This window comes from Cuculus canorus, chromosome 5 (assembly GCF_017976375.1).
Source record: "Cuculus canorus isolate bCucCan1 chromosome 5, bCucCan1.pri, whole genome shotgun sequence".
Lineage (NCBI taxonomy): Eukaryota > Metazoa > Chordata > Aves > Cuculiformes > Cuculidae > Cuculus > Cuculus canorus.
In genome coordinates, this window is record NC_071405.1 from 44,419,288 (window position 1) to 44,440,123 (window position 20,836).

Genomic DNA, 20,836 nt, shown 5'->3' on the forward strand with positions numbered 1-20,836 from the left:
CTTCAGGTGTGTTTGCCTGTCCTTGGCACCTTTTCTTCCAGCTGTGCCAGCCCTGGGGCTGCATGTGTGGGTTGTATTGGTGCGGGTATTAAAGAGGAAGGAGCTCTGGCTGCAGGAGGGCAGAGGCTGAAAGGAGTGTCATGCTTAGCATTTGTGGGCAAAGACTTCTATTTATTTTTTCCACTCCTCTTTTTGTCTGCTTCTGCCAGGGAGACCTAAAGTTGAAACTCTGAGTCTCCGTATTCTGCCTTTCCCTCGAGTCTGGAACTGAGAGGCAGCTTTTTCAGCCTGGCTGCTTATTGATCCTCTCTGCAATTGTCCTTCAGTGCAAAGTGCTCTGCAGTGCTGCTGGGGGAGGGACATGTTTGCAGAGCCTTACCCTACCATGTCATGGCCAGCCTCACCACTGCTCCTTCCAGTGGGTAACACAGTCTGTGCCCCTATCCAGAGCCTCATGTCACACTCGTAAATGGCAGTGTGCCCAATCCTCTTGTCGAAGGCCTCAGCCTTGCTGGCTCACCCAGCTGCAGTCTGGGACTGCTGTCGTTCATCAGTTTAATATGCAGCACATCCTGTGTTCAGGGAGCCATATCCGGTGCTTTATTGGAGAGGCCTGACTCAAACAGGCTTCTTTTGTTTCTGTGTGTAGTGGTTTATTGAGCATATAAGCACTGTATGTTTTTCGTAATTGAATTTGCCAGGAATCCATGTTTAGCTGATCCAGCTTTCACTCAGTGCCACTTGCAAGAATTCCCTGTGGGAACACAAAAATGAGTAGAAAAAGCCCCACATTTTGGAGCCACATACAGGCAGCCAGGTTTTGATTTCCCCAAGAGGTATGAGCTCACGTGTCTGAATCTGCAGCTGTGCAGGCTGCCAGTCTGGTGGTTTTGCTGGGCTATTGGTTTGTGTGTGTTCCCTTCACCCCGGGCAGTGGGTCTGGAAACAGTTTCCTGAAGCTGCAGCCGTCTGCTCCTTGGCTGCCAGCTGGGTGCTTCTGTTGGGCTCGTTTCCACATGATGGTAGCAGCTTACGTGTCACGAACCTCTTGTTAGATACATATCTAATTGTGGGGCTGAAATGCATTTGCCAATAAACCTGCTGGCTTGGATTCAATCAGGCCCTAACTGAAGTCTGTCCATGTGGTAGGCAGTCTAGCAGTCTGTCTCTTCTCCTCTAGGGACAACAGAAACCCCTGGGAAAAACAGGGTTTTTCCTTGCTCTCAGTGATCTGTGGCTTAGCTGTTTGTTTCCACTCTGCTCATCAGTGGTTTGTCCTGATGCTTTGTGATGCTTTCCCTTCCTCCCTTGCATGTACAGCAAGGGCCAAGCTTTGCCTTGAGGCAGAGCTGCCTTCGTGCTGGTCAGGGATAGTCTTGTCACACAGCAATGTGTTAACTCTTGTCATACAGTAGAACTCAGTTCTTTCCCTCGCGTGACATTATCCCAGTGCAAAGATATCTGTTTCTCTGCATCTTATCGCCTTACAGTTTACCTGCCAAGCTGATCAATGGAGGGATAGCTGGGCTGATTGGGGTCACCTGTGTATTTCCCATTGACCTGGCAAAAACTCGCCTGCAGAACCAGCAGAATGGCCAGCGGATGTACACCAGCATGTGAGTACTGCCTGCATGGGCAGCATTCCCTGGGGCTTTTTGCAGGGAGTCCTTCCACTTTGTTACCTCCTTCAGGCAAGTGCAGTGTTTCTAGGAACTGGGCTGTCCTCAGGAAAGCTGTGCTAGAGCAGATAAAGCAAATAAAAGAGCTATTCAGGCTGCTGAGCCCAGCAGGTGAGATCTTTGAAAAGGGCACATCTGCTTGCATCCCTTGCTTGGGAGCAGCATGTTTGATGCTGTCAGGGCTCAGGACCAAAACACAAGGACCCCTATTTGATTTTCTACTAGGCCACAGTCAAGTGCATGAGGGAATTTCTGCCTCTCATGTTTTTATGACTTTCATGTTGGAGGTTACTTTCCCTTTCTTTACTGTGTCAGTTTTAATAAGAGGGAGCAGTCACCCATTGCCAGTCTGGAGCACTGCATGCAGACTTTTTGAAAGTTCACAGGTTGTAGTGGAGTTCAGATCTGCTCCATAGCCAGGAGTTGATGTGGGATGAGGCACCATTAAGGAATACATGGGATTAAACCTGTATGTTGAACCTGGCTTCTCATAAGAGTCTGCAACAAAGCCTGGATCTGAATGAGTAATGCTGGAGATATTCCCCTGGCATTGGCAGTAGCTGTAGGAAAAGTGAGCTTGGGCTTCAGGGGGTTAAGTGAAAGGGCCTTTTAGGAGTCAAGGGGCCAGCAAGGACAAGGAAGCGATAACACATCCTCTTCATAACATCAGGCTGTCCTGTGTCCTGTCTGAGCAAGCAAGGGAAAAGACTCTAAGAAGATGCTGTTAGAGGACGCATGGGGCGTTCTTCAGAAACACCTTTATGTTAGCTAGTGATTTTGGGAGGGCTCTCAAGTTACGGGGGCTTATTTTTCGGCAAATACTGAATGCCCATCAATACCAGAACTCAAAGGTCTCTCCTGAACACCAAGGAAGGCATTGACTTAATTTGAAATGTTGATGGTCCAAACTGCATGCTTTGCCTCTGCTCGGTTCAAGAGATCTTTGGCGTCAGGGAAGCCTTTCCCTTGAAAGAGTCAGGGAAGAGTCCCAGAAGAAAGGGGACACTCATTGTCATAACTGGCAGCAATGCAGGATAGGCTCTTCACAAATAATGCAGAGTACCCTCAAACAGTCTTGACCCAAGCAGGGTTGTAAAGCCCTCAAGGGGAAGGCCTTCTCTCCCACCTCAGCACTTCTATAGAGCAGAGATGAAGTTTACACTCCTTGTGTTGCTGAATCTCTTGGAAATGTATTCTTGTTTTCAACAGCTACGTTTCCCTTATTACTGCTTAAGAGAGTTGTTTGTTCCTTAGTCATGGTGCATGCATGCATGTGCACCTCCTCCTTCCCTTGTGACCACAGCAAGTATATGTCCCTTCCTAAAGATCCCAAAACAACCTTCAGCCAGTGCCTAGCCTCATGCAGCCATGGTTTAGAGAGGAAAACTCTGTCGGGATCTATGCCACCTTCCTGAATTGCTCCTTTGGATTTGTTAGTTATGTGTCTGTGCCTTTGAAAGGCTTTGAACGATTCTGGTGCTCAGCATAGTTTTCCCATTTGCAGTAAATGTAGTTGAAACAAAGAAGGTGGCAGTTTTCTGCTTGGAGCAGACCTCCCTGCTATGCTTTTCCTAGGGCAAGAGCCTGAGTGCTCACTGCCTGCTGCGGGACTCGATGTGTTAAAAGTAAGTGCTTTAATCTGTGTGGGAGGTCACAGATGACTGAGCGTTCAGGTCATCTTGTGTTTGTGTGCCTTGTGTAAAATTTCACGGAGTATTCAACCAAGTAGGCCTTGGGGGTTTTGGCTCCACTCATTTCCCTTCCAGTGCCAGATTTGAAAATATGTGCATGGAGATCTGCTTGTTAGAGCATCTCTTGCGTGTTTGCCACGGGGACCCTGAGAAGCAGCCCCTGCAGTGAGGTTTTTCTGTTTTGTGTTTCTGGAGAGCAGACAATGCATGTAGAGTGAGGTGGGGGTTTCAATACCCCTGTGAATTAGGGGCTGAAATCAGACTCAGGCCTGAGCAATGGCGCATGCGGAGGTTGATATGGTTCCCATCTTGGCTCAGGGTTTTGCTGACAGATTGTAAAAGAAAACTACTCCAAGGGATTTGTCTTGTTTTCCTCTGTTACCCACCTTTGAGGTCTTGTGGTTTCTCTCTCTCTGTTTTGTTTGCAGGTCTGACTGCCTCATTAAAACAATTCGGTCGGAAGGCTACTTTGGCATGTACAGAGGTAAGCAAAGCTGAGTCAGGCATGGCACAGCTTTTGTGTTGGAAGCACTGGTCTGTAAGTGGGAGGAAAAGCCCATATTCTCTGGCTTATAAAGCAATAATCTAACAATATCCTAAGAAGTTGAAAGGTGGAACTGTTTCTTAAAATAAATTCCTTCATACTAGGTGTCTGCTCCGCTCCTTCTCACTGAGGGCTTGAGTCCTCTCCATGGCTGTTTCGGTGTTAAACCTTACCGTTTACTAAGTTCATCTTTCCTAGCTTCACTTAAATGAAGCTGGTGGACCTTGTTTCAGGTCTGCATGTGTGTGTTTTCCAGCTTGGGCACAGTAACTTTTGTCAGAGAGGCTGGAGCAACCTTCTTGAAGTGGCTTACTTTGTGGTTGATGGTTGAATTTACATCAAAGCCCACCACCAACATGGTCAGTCTAGTCCCATCTAATTGGTAGCTTTTCTCCAAAACCAGCTGTCTCTCAAGCATGCCCGAGTACTTTATTCAAGTATTAATAAAAGCTGCAATTAAAAAAAAGGTAAAAACAACCTGTCCCCAGAAAAAACTCTCTTGCAGGGTTAAGAAGATCAGAGGTTGGCTCATCGCGGAGCTTCATCTGTTTGGTCATTATGTGCTAACCTGCTAGAAATCTCCTGGCTCATTGGCTTAAGCCATCTGTTGCGGCAGCGAGTTCCTCAGCCGACCTTATAACTTTTCTAGTTTTAAACACAAAATCTTTGAAAATTTTTAAAGATTTTGAGGAGAAAGGAGCAACAGGCCAAATTCTGACTTTACTTATAGCAGAGGAAAACATGGAATACCTTCTTGGCTTTCAGCACAGTCAAGCTGGCTTAGTTGACACTGAACTCTGGCTCATTTTATAAAGTGGTATTTAGTTCCCTCAATATGCAGGTTTTATCTTTGAGGCCCTCAGATAGTATTCTTTGTGGCATTCATTCACTGATAAAGTCTGATTAAAATACTGCTTTGATTAAGTGTGTCCTTGCCCTTTGTTTTTTCAAGCAGGAGTCCAAAAACGCTGGCATCTTACTGTTGTTGCCACTTCTTCCGTAGCTTCTAAGGAAATGCAGACACAGTGGCTGGCCGGCCTAGGAGCAGGCACTGACTGCTGAGGCAGCATCTGTTGCCCAACTTGCTGATGGGCGTTTCAGGGGAGTGGGGTGGATGCTGAGGATGGATTGGCTGCTTCGTGCCAGCTTTCCTGGGAGCAGGCAATAGGACAAATAACCCCGAGAAACTCTGGCAAGCTCCATCTTCAGTGCTAGCAGTGACACATTCCCCCTTGATTTTTCACAGAAGCTAGCTGCTTCTGTGTTCCTAGCCAGGAACACAGCTTGCATTAACTTTGGCTGTGAATATGCAGTGGCAGGCTGCTTGCTGGGGAGCAGAAGGAACAAGCTGATCCTGGAAACTTATGGGGGAGACTGTAGAACCCATCAGGGCTTTTGTGAGAGACAGCTCAGTACTGTAAGGTGTAGGGTTGATGGAAGGGATGTGCAGCTCCATGCCACTTTTCACTCTGAAGCAGAAATCTCAAATAGTACAGAGGGTTTTGCATAGCTCTTGCTTTTCCCAGCCATAAAAGTCTAGTCATCTTGGTCCATATGACACTAATTTTGTGCCACTTCTGTTCAGGTTGCTGATAGTGGCTTGAGTTTACTTGTCACCTCTGACTATTAAATGTGGAGCTGGGATTGGAGAGGGCTTTTGTGAATAGCTCCAGCTCTTTCCAGAAATTAATAGATATTTCAGCATGCAAAGGTGAGTCCTCTAGCAATCCTGGTCTCTGTTCCTCAGTTCTGTGAGCTGGCAGTAGCAACCCTTCCCTTTCTTTCAGGGGAGGCATGAGGGGGTAAAATACATCCAAGATTTGTGAAGAATGTGAGTACTTTTCTGGTAAGAAGGCAGAGAGACAGCTCAGCCTTGCAGACAAGGGAAGATGGAAATCAGAGGGTGGGATTGGTTTCTGCTCCCTCCATCTGTCCCAGTTTCCCAGCAGAAATTGCTATATGACTCACAAGCTCTTATTTTCAGCCTTTAGGCTGAAATTGGGAGGATTATATGTTAATGTGCTAGAGTGGCAGCTGCTATGCCCCTTGGAGGAGACACAAGCACATCAGTCATCCCTGCAGGGCACTTGGCCTCCCTTGGAGAACAGAAAGGGTCTGCTTGGGTGCAGTCATTCCCACTGTGACTTCAAGTCTCCTTCACATGTGAGTCAAAGCTACTCAATGTGGACGGGAGAGAGGCTTGAGCTTGTAGGATGCTTTTCTGCAAATCACCTCTTAATGGGTGCGTGTGGGCAGTCCTTACTCTGTAGGAGTAGCCCATAGTAAGTAGCGATGTATAAGGCAATACCAACATTTCTCTCAAGGTCTTCCCCAAAAGTTACAGGGATTTTTGGGTTTGTTTGGGGGAGGAAGAAGAGGGTGTTTTCTTTCCTCATGTGTTATGTAACATCTAGGTAGTAGTAAGGTGTCAAAGCTGTGTGATGCTAATCCTATCTCCTCAAGAAATGATGGTGTGCTGATGTGATGCCAAGCAGATGAATCCATGACATTTGTGGGCTTATGGATACCAGTGGAAGGGGACTGTGGAGAGGTGCTCTCTCTGCTCCTGCCACAGTTCATCCAGAACACCTATAGATCCCAGCACAAATCCTGGAAGGTCCCACTGCTATTTGCAGACCAGCAATTTAGCCTAGCTGAAGGGAGCCAAAGGCTGGAGAAATGCCCTTTCTGTTGATGACATTTGGAGGTTAGCTGTGGTTTAGCTAAGCAGTAGTGTGACAGCCTTCTCTGGCCTCTGCTAATACTACCTTCCATGTGCACCAGTGCCTCACTGGGGGTGACTCAATCCCCTTAGTATGTAGGTTGCTGGTAGTATTTAAGGACTTCTATGAGAAATGTGTTTTAATAACAAAATGCAAGGCTCAGTGAGAAGAGGACACTTAAAAGTTCAGTTGGAAAACAACTGGTTTTGCTTCTGCATGGTTTTGTTCTTTGTAGTCCATTGGTACTTGTTTTCAAAATACTTTTTTAATGATTGCAGTTTATTTTTGCATTCTGTTTGTCTGTCATTGCCTCCGTTACATGGTAGCATTGCCTATAGGCCAAGGGTAGCTTTGATTAGGGAAATAGTCATTGGCATAGCTAGAATTGAAGACCTGTGAGATTTTGTGAAAATACAGAAAACACTGTGGAAAGCATACAGTCAGCATCTGAATTATCTAATGTCTCCTCTTCCAGTGAATTGAAGCTGTTACGGATTATTGAGGATTATCCTTTCTCTGCTAAGCAGCTTTACTGAAAACCTCAATGATGTAGGAAAAAACCCAGGTTGATTAACTTCTCCATTGTGTGGTTTTACCTTCTACTTTATTTGCAATTGAAGGAGAAATTGCTGTGAAAGCCTCTTGGTTCCTGAAGGAGGTCAGCAGATGGAAGCCTACTTCTTGCTTACCTTTCTTGCTTGATGGTTTGGAGTTTATTTTCTCTCTTTCAGTGAACCCTTTGCACTGATGTTAGAGTAGCAGATTTATTCTTTTTTCTTTCTCTTTTTGTTTTTCCAAGGAAATGGTAATTCATGCTGCATGTCAGTAATGTACAATGTTTTACTTTCTAGACATGAGTAGTGGGGATTGAAGTTGTCTTCAACTTGGCATTTGAGGAAACGCTTCACGGGTAGCCACTTACACTTAAAAATTGGGCTGTGTGGATTTACTTTGTAGATCCTGATGTAATTTGCATTAAAAGGTGGAGGTGGAGTGTGAGAGTCGGGTCTGTGCGGCTTCTCATCCATGTACAAGAGCTACGGCAGGGGGGACATGAAGTGTAGGAAGCATATTAAACTGAAGCAGTGCAACACTGGTACACTTCAAAGTTTGCAAGAATCCAGGAGTGTGAGAGGGCTGCCCTGCTCCCTGGGTGGTTAATTTGGCTCCTGTAGAAGGTAATGGTATTTACTGGATGTCATGGCCAGTGTGGAATGAATGCATCGCCTTGGCTTGCTACAAGGCAGGGTTACTCTGTATTTTCCACAGTGTCTGAATGTGGCAGTCAGAAGGGTTAAAACTTATTGGACTGCCCGCCCAGCCCTGCCTAGCAAAAGCTATCTGCTTTCATGCTACAAGGTGGAGATGTGTCCTCTGAGCAGAGGATTTGGAGCCAAGGATTCCTGTGTCCTGGTCCCAGTTGTACTTGTCTCAGAAGTCCTTCTTGTGACTTTGCTTCCTGATCTGAGGAAAGTCCCCCTAAACCTATGTCTTTCCATGTCTAGTTTAGGAGTTCTTTAGTAACTTTTGGTGGGAGGGGATTCCATCCTGAGGAACAGAGTACTGAGTTGCCTTTCTTAAGGTGCATTTAGCCCTTATATCTCCTGTCAACTTGTGTTCAAACCAAAGTGAACCCCTCCTGGTCTCTGGACCCTAGTGGGAGCACAGACTTCTGTGTCTGCTTCTCTTTGGAAAATGAAGCTTTGGGACAATTCGTTTAAGTCTCCACAGAAAGCATAAATGCAAAAGGTATACCTTTCTATTTGTCCTTGCAGAGGTGTTCAGAGGCCATTAGCAAAGCTGCCCTGGAGGGCTTGGAGCTCAGTGTGCTTCAATGCAGATGGGGAGAGCTTGCTGTCGTCCACTGGAGGACTTTTTCAGCTGTAAGATTTTAAAGGGAGGAGAATATTCTGGAGCGTTAATCTAATGGTGCAAAACCCGGTATGCTCAGAAGGGACTGGTGCTTTCCTCACCCTGTTTTCCCCAGGGCAGCTTGAAAGCTGCCTCTCAGCTGCTGTGTTTCACTAATGCCCATGTCCATGGCCTACAGCAGCCGCCCAGGTCACGCAGGCCTTTCATTGTGGCAGGCACAATAGAGGGATTTGGTATTTGTTGCCCTTAACAAAAGGGCAGTCCAACAAGTGCTGCAGGAGCCAAGGTTTTTTTTACACCGCAAGTCCCACAGCGAGCCATGGTGCTTGGAGGGGAATTTCTCCATACTGCAGCCTGTGGTGGACAAAAAGCCACTTCAGCTGTGGCTGTTCTGATGGTGACACCCAGTGGTGATATACAAGGGCAGCCACTTCAAGGGTTAGTCTAGAACTGGCTGACTTATGTGCAGATGACCCAGTTGACTTCAACCAGCCTCCAAGTCTTCCAGTGACTCTGCCTTTTCTGGGCTGCCTGGTAAGCGAGCTGCTTTGCTTTTGGTGCTGGTGGGGCAGAGACACTAGCAGGGTGGGGTACGGAGCTTTTGCTCCTCAACATCACAGAATATTTACAAAGGAGTTGGGACCGGTTATTAATACAACTTGTATTCCTTTCTTGAAGGTCTGATCTTCACCCTTCTGGATTCATAGGAGTGCATCCTTGGATAAGAGAAGAGGATGCATGTGTGCATGGTGGGAGGTAGTAGTTGAAGCTAAAGAAGTTACAAAAAACATACTGGAAATGGAGTAGAAACACGTATGGGGATGTTTTCAAAAACCCAGAGTGTTGGGTGGCAGAAATCCTATTGATTTCCATTGGTGTTTCATGTTTCTAAACCTCTTTGGTGCGTTGGTAGCTCTGTTTCATCAGTCCTCAGTTCTGAGCAGGAGTTATGATGTGTTTCTGAAAGATCCAGTTTCTCATTCTCCAATGGCTTTCTCCTCTTTTCCTTGGCTTTCCGTGCAGGGGCTGCAGTGAACCTAACTCTGGTGACACCAGAAAAGGCTATCAAACTGGCAGCCAATGACTTCTTCCGGCATCACCTCTCCAAAGATGGGTGAGTAGGTGTTGCAGACCTTTCACATTCAACTTAAAGGACACCAGCTCCTGGGGCAAGCCTAGTGAGACATCAGCGCAAAGGAGGAATGGAGTGATATGACTGAAGTATGAGTTGACCTTGAGCAACTCAGCAAGTGATTACATTCAGGCTAAGGATGTAATGTCTAAAATGGGAAGTGAAAAGCACTCCACTGGATGACTGCTTTTTATTCAAGCTTCTAAAAATAGTCCAACACCAAAGCCAAGGTTAGCAGATCCAGAATTTGTAGGCAGAATATTTGAGATGAATCCAGTGGCACTGATCACTGCTCAAACAGCTGCTGGGAGGACCCTTGTCCTCAGCATCCTATTGGTTGCTGTTATGCTCTTTCTGGCTTGAACAGACGGCAAGTGAGGTTCTGTAGGTCCCAACCTTAGCAGCGCTCTTGTAGCTTGAAAATGGTTTTGGAGAGGTGGTGAATCTGAATGGACAAAAGGAACTTGCAGTGTTGCCCGGCAGCTGACCCGCAAATAAATGTGGAAGGAATAAAATTATCTGTTTAGCTTGCAAGTGAAGATTGATCAATGTGAATTGAATGTGAGTAAAAAGATGCTAGCTGAGCAGTTGAGAGGGGCTGGATTCTGAATATTTGGTGCCATTTTCACCCTTGCAATTTGGAGAACACTTGTCTCCCTTCATCCTGTGACCTGTCTGCAGAGACATCCAGTGCACTGTCTCCAGTCCTCAGTGGCAATAGTTAGAAGACAGCCTGCATGGGTTATGATACTGACTCTTCTCATCAGCAGTATTGGGGTGAAGCCTCACTGAAAATGCAAAACTCTACCATGATTACTTGGTTTAACAACTTCCCATAATGTACCACGCCAGTCTTGGCTGCTGCTGATTAGTAGCTCAACAATTTCAGTGGAAATTGTGGACTGACAAAGCTTGAGGATCTATTGTTTTTATGTACCTAATTTTTTTTATTCTTGGGTCTTTTAAAGTGGCAGCTAGCATGTGTCTGTGACTCATCAGCTCACCGCTGTTGATGGTTCTGTCTCTTCAAACAGTGTCTCTTCTGTCTCTTCTCAGACCGTGGGTGGTAATGATGTCCTCATTGCTCCTTGCTTTTACCAGGTGATGGGTCTGATCCATGCAGCAGACAACACAGCAGGCCCTGGTATACTGCAGTAGACAGGAGCACAGCTAGCTCTTTGCCAGCACCTATGAAGTGAGGGCTTAGTAGGTTTGTACAGGGAAGATGAGAGGGTACCAAGCTCCCACACCTTGTACCTCTACTGAGAGACAGTAGCCCATGGAAGAAAGCAGACCAGCAATGCAACATATTTGGTGTTCTGTGAGAGCAATCACTGCTGTGATGTTCCAGCCATTGAAACGTGACATGCATGTCATGATATACCATGAGAGGTAAAGACTTCCTCATGGGAAGAATGTATGTCTGCCTCCCAGTGATGAGGAAAACTTTGAGCAGGGGTTTGGAAAAGTGGGATACAGCTGTTTCCACGGGCAGCTGAGGTCTTCAGGCAGACCTCTTCCAGTCTAAATTCTGGGTTTCTGGCTGACCTACACATGACATCTTTGGCGGTTCACAGGATCTTTTCCCATGTGTAGCATGTGTGGCAAATAGAAGTAATGGCGAGGGGCCTTTTCATTGTGTCATGAAGCTGTGTGCCCCACAAAGGTTTGCCTTGCTCTTGCTTCCTCTTTCGAAGCTATTTGTAGCTTGCAGGTTTCTCCCTTGAGATGCTTCTCAGTTATCTTTGTTAGACATGGCAAGATTAGTAGATCCAAATGCCTCTCTTACCCAGGGCAAAAGAGGGTACATGCCTGCTATCACACCACAAGGCTGGGACACCTATTTCACAATACCAGTCAAAGCCTAGGTATGAAAAACGAAATAGACTGGGGTTAGAAAGGTGAAGATTCAAGCTGCCTGGCATGTCAGTATGGTTTTATTTCTGTATACGGAGTTGCAACAGTCAAGATGTTATGTGGTGTAAAGCGCGGCTGAGGCAGTTGGCTCAGCATAAGGCTGGGGGCTGTTTTTTTCATGGTGAGCCACCAAGATCTTGGTTCAGTTCACCAAAGTCCTTTTTGCACCAGCCAGACTGTCTACAATACGTTCAAAATACGTTGTGCTCTTAAGCCAGTGTACCAAAGGATGCTCTGCTGCTTTTCTGACTCTAAGCTGCAAAAGTCATCTAGACCTGTTTGATGTTGAATACCTTTGTTGCTAAGCTTCTCGCACTTGCCTTGATTGAAATGGGTTGTGTGAATTGGAGATCCTTGTCTGATAAAATGTGTGTGTTCTGTCAGTATTTGCTGATTAAAATATGCTGTATCCTCCCTGTGCAAGTGTAAAAAGCATGTGTGTTCTAGAGAATGTGTGGCAAGTCCAGCACAATCTGAAATAGCCTCAAGTTACACAACAACTTTTAGCGTGCATTATTTTTTTTTTATCCTTTGCAAAACTTCTTATTGAAATGAGCTTGCTTTTAAACTGCTAGGAAGAAACATGGCATAAAGCCTGTTTTTGAAAGGCCAGACTGAAAACAACACCGGTGGCGTAGGAAGCTCCTGCTCTAAGGATGTATCCCTGCAGGTTTATGCTAGACTCCCTTTTCCCTGGCTGTGTTCTTGGATGCTTCTGGAGGTAGAGTATTGGGGCAGGAACTCACGTGGGGCCCCATGCCTTTGTTGGTGTAAAGAGACTGGAGATGTCTGTTCCTGCAGCCCTTTCCACCCTGAGACTGGTTCAGGGGCCACTCTTCTTGGTGCAGGAAGATTGTGTGCTCGCAGTCTAGGGGACTTGATTTCTGCTTTTTTGCCTGTTTTCACTTTGCTATCAAGACCTTTCTGACAGCCTACTGCTAAAGCTTCCTGTTTTATGAGGAAACAAACTGTCCTCCTAAGATGTCCTGGTCATGTAGGAACAAGGGAGGCCTGGGTGAGTTGTGCGAGTGTTGGAAAACCGCTTGCAATGCCATGGAGGAAAGGAGGAAAACCAAGATGCTGAAAAACCTGAAGGACACCCAGTGACTCTGATTAGGAAAGGCCATAGGGGTCAGACATTGTCCTGTGATGATTTTGGCCTGAGGGTCTCTGCATTTCGCAGGAGAACAAGTAGAAGAGGTGACCCACAGAAGAGTCTTCAGACAGGTTCTTGTTCCTGTGGCACCCTGTGCTGTCTGGACCACGTGGCTGGAAAAGGCAGGACATGAGAGAGAGAGAGAGAGAGAGGAAACTTCCAGCCTTTGGGCTGCTGGAAGCTGATGGGATATTTTTTTTGCTCTGGATTTCTGAAGTTGGATTAGTTGAGACCCATAATCTCACAGCTGCTGTTAAAATAGCAGCAGCTTCATTATCGAGAGCAGAGGATGTGAGGAGTCACTAAGGCTAAGCGTGAAGCACTTGGGTATGAAGCTAAGAAAGCAATTCAAATTGGTAGCCTTTTAAGTACATTTGATTTTTGGGTGCTCAGTGTATAAGGCCTCTTTGATGCATGTAAGTATTGCTGCCTTTTTATGTCCTCTTTGAATTTTGGTGTTAAACACTTCATAAAAACCAGTCACTTTAAAATGTCCTACAAGGTTTCATGTTTATCTCCGAAGTGTTGAGTCCCAGACCGCTGTTGTGTTTGGCATGTGTTTGCCAGGTTTTGTTGTTCGTTTTTCAGGTTCTTGGTTAAATATTCTGCCTTAGCTGTGGTAAAAAGGTTGTGACCTCTTATAAAAGAGATTTCTTGCTTGTAAAAACTTTCCAGTGACCCTGGATGAGTTTCCTGCTTTTCTTCTTCAAGGTGTGTTATTCCCTTACGTCTCCTGTCTTCTTTAATCTTGACCTTTGTTTTGTTTGCTGTTCTGGAGCAAAGGCTGGCAATCTGCTGACTTAGGAGTTTAGTTTCCTAGGAAGACAAGCACGATTGTGTTGTGTCATTGCTGATGCCAGCAAATTTTCTTCCTTTCTGCTTCCCCTTGCCTTGTAGCTTTGCTCAGAGAAGAGAAATAGTCACCTGTAATCCTGAGACAAGCAAGGCACTTCTTCTCACCCATGTCAATGTGAGGACTGGAGCTTGTTGTCCATTGTATTCCCAACTGATACGTCTTCCTAGGGCTGCTTCCTTCATCTACTCCCCTTTCAGATTCTCCTAAAATACTCGGATCATCTCTTCTGTGGCATCTATTTAAGTAGCTATTGCATGGCCTGGTTGATCCTTGAACTTCACAGTGCTCATAGACAGGCCGTCATGTGAGGCATTTGATTTAGGAAGGGGGAATGCTGCTACTAGTCCTGCTGCTGAGCTGCTGTGTCGCCGTGCACACACTGTGCTTTGGTCTTCCTCTGGCCAGGAAACTTTGTGGGCCAAAGCAATCTCTCCTGTGGTTATTCACTGGATATCCTGACACTTCACTGCCGAGAACCCTTATCCAGCCCACTGGGACTTATAGGTGGGGGAATCCAGCCCTTCTTCTAGAGAAGGAGGCAGTTAAGAGCGATAATCTCACTGTGCCTATTCAGGGATAGCTATTGGGCTTGGGGAGGCCTCATTTAGCATGCAGAGGCTTGGGGAATTACAGTGGGTTGAAGTTGTAGACATAGAAGGTCAGCAAGAGCTGACTTTTTTTCCAACTGCTCATCTGGAGAGAGGTAGAGGTGGGCTATTTATTCACAGAATACACCTGTGAAAGAACATTGCCCTTGTCTCCATTCTGGGTGCGTGTTTTGACATGACAAAACATGGGATGTGTCCATTTTCAACATGCCCAGATGTGTTGCCCTGTTCATTAAGTTCCACAGACATTCTTGTTGGAACAAAACACTGAACATCTCCTGCCAGGGGAAGCCTGATGTAATGGATGCCAGCACAGAGTCACCTTCCTCTTAACTTAGTCTAAACATGCAATACCAAAGGTAGATTGCAGCCAAAGGTAGGTTGTACCGTAACGTTTGCTGGAGCAACGTTTAATCCAGTGGTGTTACTTTGAGGTGGATCTGTCTCACATCAGTGCTTTGTTTTGCTTGTCTGAGGCATTTTTGAGCTGCCATGAGAAGTGAGTGGGAGCTTATAATGGGAAATTTCTTGCTTTTACATTTCTTTGCATCAGAGTTCTAGTTTTTCTGAAGTGCAGTTGCAATAGCTTTTTGTTCTCTCTTGGAAGATCAGGGGTTGGGTTAAAGGGGCTGACTGGCAGTTTGCATGCATGTCTCTATGTGGCTGTGGCAGACACATTGCCCCTCTTTGAAGGGCGACTGCATGTTGATCCCCCAATCCATATCAAAGACCTACTGTTTAAATTATTTGACTAACTAGTGTGAAACTCTTGGAGAGCTTTGTACAATCCATTGGATTGACAGACTAGATGCAGACGTTATTTTCTGAGTGAGGAAGGTGATGTCCAGGCTGAGGACCATAGCTTCTTGGGTTGCAAATAGAAGTGTACGGCTTTGAATGGATGTTTCCTCAGGTCAAAGGATTTCCGTCTTTGGAAATCTTGTCATCCTTGTTCCAGAATGTCTGGTTTTGGTTCCTGCCCAAGCACAGCCAAGTCCTACATGGTCAAGATTTTTCAAAAACTAAAAGAAAATCCAACTCTGCTCCCATGTGACATCAATATACCAATGCTTTTAGAGACATCCTAACAACTAATGCAGTGCTTTTGAAAAGCCCTCCATAAACATCTTGTTCTTGCTTTTTGGCTTTGTTACTTTTCAGCTCTATCTTGAAACTCTAATTTAGATCAAGCATGACTTTTCTCCCCTTCATATCTGATATTGTTGATTTGTTACTAATTAATTGCATGTCAGTTAAAAAAATGGAATGACTGGTTTCTGCTGGTACAGAATTTGAAGCTTTTGTATGTGCTACATCTGACAACCTCTTGCTGTGATAAAAGATGGTTTCCATGTTTGTAGGACCAGATTCTTGCTGGTATTGCAGCTTTTGAAGTTAGTTGAGATGTGCCAGTTTTTAAACAACTGACGATAAGGCCTCTGGTGCCTTCAATATTTAAACCCCTTTGTCATCTAGAGATGAACCATTTTCAAACTCCTTCAAACTCCTCTGCATTTTCAAACTCCAGTGCAGACTGGTGAGGTTTTGCAAAGGGAGTTTGACCCCTCTATGGCTAATTTTAAACCACCTGACAAAAGATTTGCTTATCTTGGTCTATTTTTCTCTTGGACTCCCCCGGTTCCCAGGAAACCAAAAGCTGAAATCACTTGTCCTAGATTCTCTTGATGTATCTGGCATCTCTAAACTACACCTATGCACATACATCCTTTGCTGGGTCACACTGGCATGTGTGACAACTTTTGTTGTCTGGCATGATGGTCCACAGATGAACACGTAGGGCAAATCTTCCTAATTGTTTGAATTGGGTATCAATGCAGTTGGCCTGATGAAAGCCAGAAGACATGTATTTCAGGGCTCTTGCTGAAACTGGAGGTCCTCTGCTATGCCATAAAGAGGGGCTGGCAGCCAGCTCCTTTGGGTAGTTTGTTTCCTCCCATGGCCAAGGTAGGAGTTGTACAGCCTTGCTGCTAACTGTATCGAGCCACACACAGACTGGCACTGTGAGTCAGACCACCGAAGAGGCATAAGTTGGCCACCTCCAGTGTCAGGGCCGGGGGGACCTCTGGATTTGCACACCCTGACACTTGCATACCTTCAGGAAAGCATACTGTGCATATTTCAGTGCCTATGTGGGTAGCTTTGTGGGAGACATTGTTCTTTTCGGCTTCTCATCTGTGGGGGAATTTGTAAAGAGGAGACTGTGAAATACTCCTCCCTACAGCCTCGCAGGAGAACTCTATATTTAATACTGGTAATCTCCGTTGTGGCTCTGTGCCTTTAATTCCCTGGTCCAATATCCTCCCTGGAGAAGATGAGAGGTGGAGAAATTGATCCGGCTGATGCAGTGGGCCAGCAGGATTATGGCGCATCTCCCCTCCCTTTCCTGTAGGGTTAGCGTTGAAATGTCTTTGCTGGCCCACAGTGCTGTAGCTCTGGTCTGTGTGCATTCATATGAAAACCCTGGTAAGGGAGTATGACTTGGTTTTGCAGGAGAATAGAGCATATCATTGTGGGACTTTTTTCCATAGCTTGGGGACTTGTCTTGTGTAAGTTAAATTGAGGTATTGCTGCAGAAGCAGGGCTAGGGGGAGCACAAATAGTGCTTAAACCAGAAAAAAAGCTCTTTGCCTCTGGCTGTGATATATTATTTTTTCCTTTTAGGAAAGAACAGATCAGAGACTTTCTTTTTTTTAAATCAAGTTGATGTTTTCTTGAGCTAAGGGCTGAGACTTTTTTTTTCCCCCAGGGCAAAAACTAATCAGTTTCTGAAAACTGAGGCTTTGGGAGCATTCGTGTCCTGAGTTCTTCTTTTTAGTCTTAGCTGGGCTGTTTCCTACCTTTGGGATGGTGGGAGCTATGGAATTCTGCATTTTGTTAGGCAAGAACATGTTGCTGATAATCCCTGCTCTCAATGCAGAGGAGGCAGAAAGCTGCAGTGCTGGGGATCCATCCTGTCCCTTGCCCCTCAGGCAGGACCAGTTTAGTGCAAAGGCTACTTTTTCAGGCTCCTTACCAGAGAAGCTGCCTCCCTGACTCTCATGTTTGCTGTTTATTTTCGTTTTGTCAAAGAACTCCAAAGCAGCAGCAACTCAGACATTTTGCCCTCCTTGCTTCTTGCCCTGTGGTCTCTGTTTGTTTGTTTGTGGGAATGTTGATGGTGTTTGAAGGACTAGGCTGGCAGAAGGAAAGCTGCTTATCCTTCTTAATGCTCAGGTCCTCTGCTGCCCTCTGATGTGAAACCCTTTCTGAAGGCTGTGTCCTGACTGGGGACAACACTGGGCTGGAAGAGAGCTGCAGTTCTATCTGGAGATGGAGAGGGTTGTGTGCTCCCACCTGGGGCTGTTCTGGCTGGGCTTTTTTGTGGCTTTTTCTGAATGTTCTGAGGCCGAAATGGGTCTTCTCCAAATCAGGTGATGCCAGCAGAGATGCCAAGCCTGGGCTGTCAAGCCAAGCTCTGTCCCTCATGCTGCCTCTCCTGTAACCTTCAGGGTCAGAGGTGTGCCTCGAGCCCCTGCACCCAGCGGTCCCCATATTACTCCAGGCCAGCTCCTCTAACTGATTCTGTCTTTTCTTTGGGCAGGCAAAAGCTGACACTGCTGAAGGAGATGCTGGCTGGCTGCGGTGCCGGTACCTGCCAGGTGATTGTCACCACTCCCATGGAGATGCTCAAAATCCAGCTGCAGGATGCAGGGCGAATTGGTATGTGAACTTATTTTCCCTGTGCACTGAGCAGGCAGGGGGAAAGGGCTGGAACTGGGCTGTAAAGACAGAAGGGAAGGGAATGAGCGGAAAAAAACCCGTCTCCGTCCCCCCACTCTCCAAAGTCAGTGGTATCTGAGGCTGTAGCAGAAGTTTCTCCTCCTCTTCCCAACTCATTTCCCCCCACACTTTGCTCACCTAGCTTTTCAGAAGCCGTTGCAGTTACAAAAAGTAATGATATTTTTTGCTCAGAGCAAATGGCTTAGCAAGTGAAACATCAAATGCTGCTAGTGGATGGAGAGAAACAGGAGAGATGACTGGGTGGTCAGCTTGTGGGTGATTAAAACTTGTTAGTTACTGTGCACCCAAGAAGGAACTAGCAACCTCCAGTGCTTTTCCTGTGGTGCTTCCTCCATCTCCATGTTTTCTAATGTCTATTCTTTCTCTTCTGCCCCACCTGTAGCCCCTCCCTAACATCTTCCCAAGGGTGTGTCCTTCCAAATGACTTGTGTAACCTCTTACTGTCTCTTTTTTTCCTCTTGACAAAAGCAGCTCAGCTGAAACAGTAAATAAAATTCTCCTGCCACACTGGATTTGTCGGCCAAATGATTGACCTCAGCACGTGCTGGGCTCTTCAGTTTGAGTGTTGAAGATATTTGGGATCAGACTGTCAGGGTTGTGGGCAGGAGGCGGCAGGCAGAGGCAGGAGGGAGTATGAGCCTTTTGGCTCAAACATTGTAGAGTGCTTCTGGTGAGAATGGCACAGAGACTCTCGGGGAAAGAGCTGTTTGCTATCCCCTTAATCTCTTCCAGAGGTCAGCCCAGGTTATGGCCGTGTTGCCCAGGAGCCCTGAATGACACTGTTAGATACCACATTTGTGGCCTTTCCTGGAAAATGGGCCAATTTGTTCTTAAATCTATCCTTTGATGTGATGTTCCTGAATAATCATGGATTTATTTTTTCTTTCCTCTCTTTGCTGTTTTTAGTGCAGATTTGATCCTCTTAGTGTATATTATTTTAAAATGTTCGAAAAATGTGAAAAGCCTGTTCTCTGTGTGGCAAGAGACCTATGATGTGCTGGTGGCAGCCAGAGGTTGCCTACAGATTGATGTGCTCTCCATCTTCTGGCCAAAGAGCAGAAATGCATCAGGTTGAAAAGGTTGGGAGAAACTAGGCTGTGTTTATAAATGTGGCTGAGGTTAGTGATTACTTTCAAGGGAAGTAAGCAAAGAACAGAACTGTTGAACATCTCTCATTGATGAATATCTTTCCTTTGTACTACTGAAGATTTAAGGATGTAGCTGGGTGCAAGTACTGTCATCTGCTGCACAGCAGCTGTTTTACTCTGCACCTCGGAGGCATTGTATCACAGGCTGCTCCTGCTTAGGTAAAATCAGTCAGTAGGAGAGTGCAGCAGCCAGATCAATGGCTGGGACAGGCTGGGTTGTCTCAAGCTGAGGGAGATAGGCAGATCGAGAGCGAAAGCTTGCAGAGCACCTGGCTGGCCTTAGTCTGCATGTTTTGGTGCACCTGGAGATCTGCCACTTGCTCCTTGTCCCATGGCACCAGGCAGCAAGAGACTGCTGTTGAGCGTCTTGCAGACCAGTGCTCTCTCTGCTACTCTGTAGCGGCGCAGAAGAAACTGATGGCAGCGCAGGCCCAGCTCTCCTCTTCTTCTGTGGCGGGGGCAGCAGAGCCAGTAGTGGAAACACGTACCACAGCAACACAGATAACAAGGGAGCTGCTGCGGAGCAAAGGCATTGCGGGACTCTACAAGGGCCTGGGAGCCACACTGCTAAGGTAGGATGGCATGAGCTTGAACACAGAGCACCAGTGTTTCCAGTCTTGAACCTCCAGGCCCCAGCCACGCAGAGGATGAGCCTGCAAAGGAGGTGTTGGCTTGGGAGGGAGTGGGTTTGATTTGGATTGGATTCCATGTACAGATTTTGTACATTAAAGAAGGGAAGGTGAGGGAGGCTGCCTTTTTGTTCCTGGAGGATTTTGTTCTGCTGCTTTCTGTGGAAGGTTTTTGTCTCCCAAACGGTCCATATTTTAACACTGTAAAGAAGTCCTTGTGAGCTGGCAAAACAAAACTGTCAGCCTCTGACTTCAGAGCGTGAAACAGGTTCTGGCCCATGGAGCATACTGGGTGCTAGGACTGGTGCCCACTCTGACACTTTTAACTGGGCTTTCACAGTGACTCTCCTCTTGCTTTAACAAAGGCAGGGCTAAAGCACTGCCCAGTGGGATGGGGAGGAGGATGTGAACCTCTTGTAATTAAGAAAAGTGGACAAAACAATTGACATCTGAATGCGCTGGGGTCTTCAGTTTGAGTGCTGAGAAGTCAAGGGGAGGCTGTTTGACTCTGCAGGGCTGCATGCCTCCCATGTCCTTTGTGTAGCTCCTGCTGAGCTTCAGCTCCTGTCTGCATTGCAGTCGCAGAGCTGGGATGTCTGTGTTGCGTTCATGACTGTACAGACAATGCGTGATGCTTGCAGCCCTTCCTTTGATGCTCAATTTGTTGATGTGCTGCTCTGACTTTGCACATCCTTTTTCTTCTTTCTTCTTTCTTCCCTTCCCACTGCAGGGATGTTCCATTCTCCATTGTTTATTTCCCACTGTTTGCAAACCTAAACAAGCTGGGACAGAAAGACCCCAATGTCAAGGCTCCGTTCTATGTGTCCTTCCTCTCTGGATGTGTGGCTGGCAGTACGGCTGCGGTGGCTGTCAATCCCTGTGATGGTGAGTCCCAAGTAGTCTGTGCTGGTGGCCTGGCACCAAGCTACAGCAGTCAGAGGCCCACAAGTGGGCTAGGTGAGGAGGGTGACCACGCCGGCCTCTTCACGGCATTAAGTGCCCAGGGCAGTAAAGGAGTGAAGCTCTGCTATCTGAACTGCCTCCAGTTCAGACGATGTTTCCTTCAGCTTAGCTATACAT

The 20,836-nt window shown here is 46.4% G+C and overlaps 1 protein-coding gene across 10 annotated transcripts in view; it reads left to right on the plus strand.

Moving 5' to 3' along the window:
- Window positions 1-20,836, plus strand: part of SLC25A22 (solute carrier family 25 member 22) — a 50,577-nt gene that overhangs the window by 24,476 nt on the left and 5,265 nt on the right. For 8 of the 10 annotated variants that reach the window (XM_054067263.1, XM_054067267.1, XM_054067261.1 and 5 more), the window contains 6 exons: window positions 1,491-1,616; window positions 3,799-3,854; window positions 9,533-9,623; window positions 17,780-17,898; window positions 19,528-19,699; window positions 20,487-20,641. In XM_054067263.1, coding sequence (XP_053923238.1) covers window positions 1,491-1,616; window positions 3,799-3,854; window positions 9,533-9,623; window positions 17,780-17,898; window positions 19,528-19,699; window positions 20,487-20,641 — 719 coding nt within the window. Of the gene's footprint in view, window positions 1-1,490; window positions 1,617-3,798; window positions 3,855-9,187; window positions 9,266-9,532; window positions 9,624-17,779; window positions 17,899-19,468; window positions 19,700-20,486; window positions 20,642-20,836 lie in introns of those variants that run through there. The other 2 variants (XM_054067271.1, XM_054067269.1) reach the window with 2 other exon arrangements.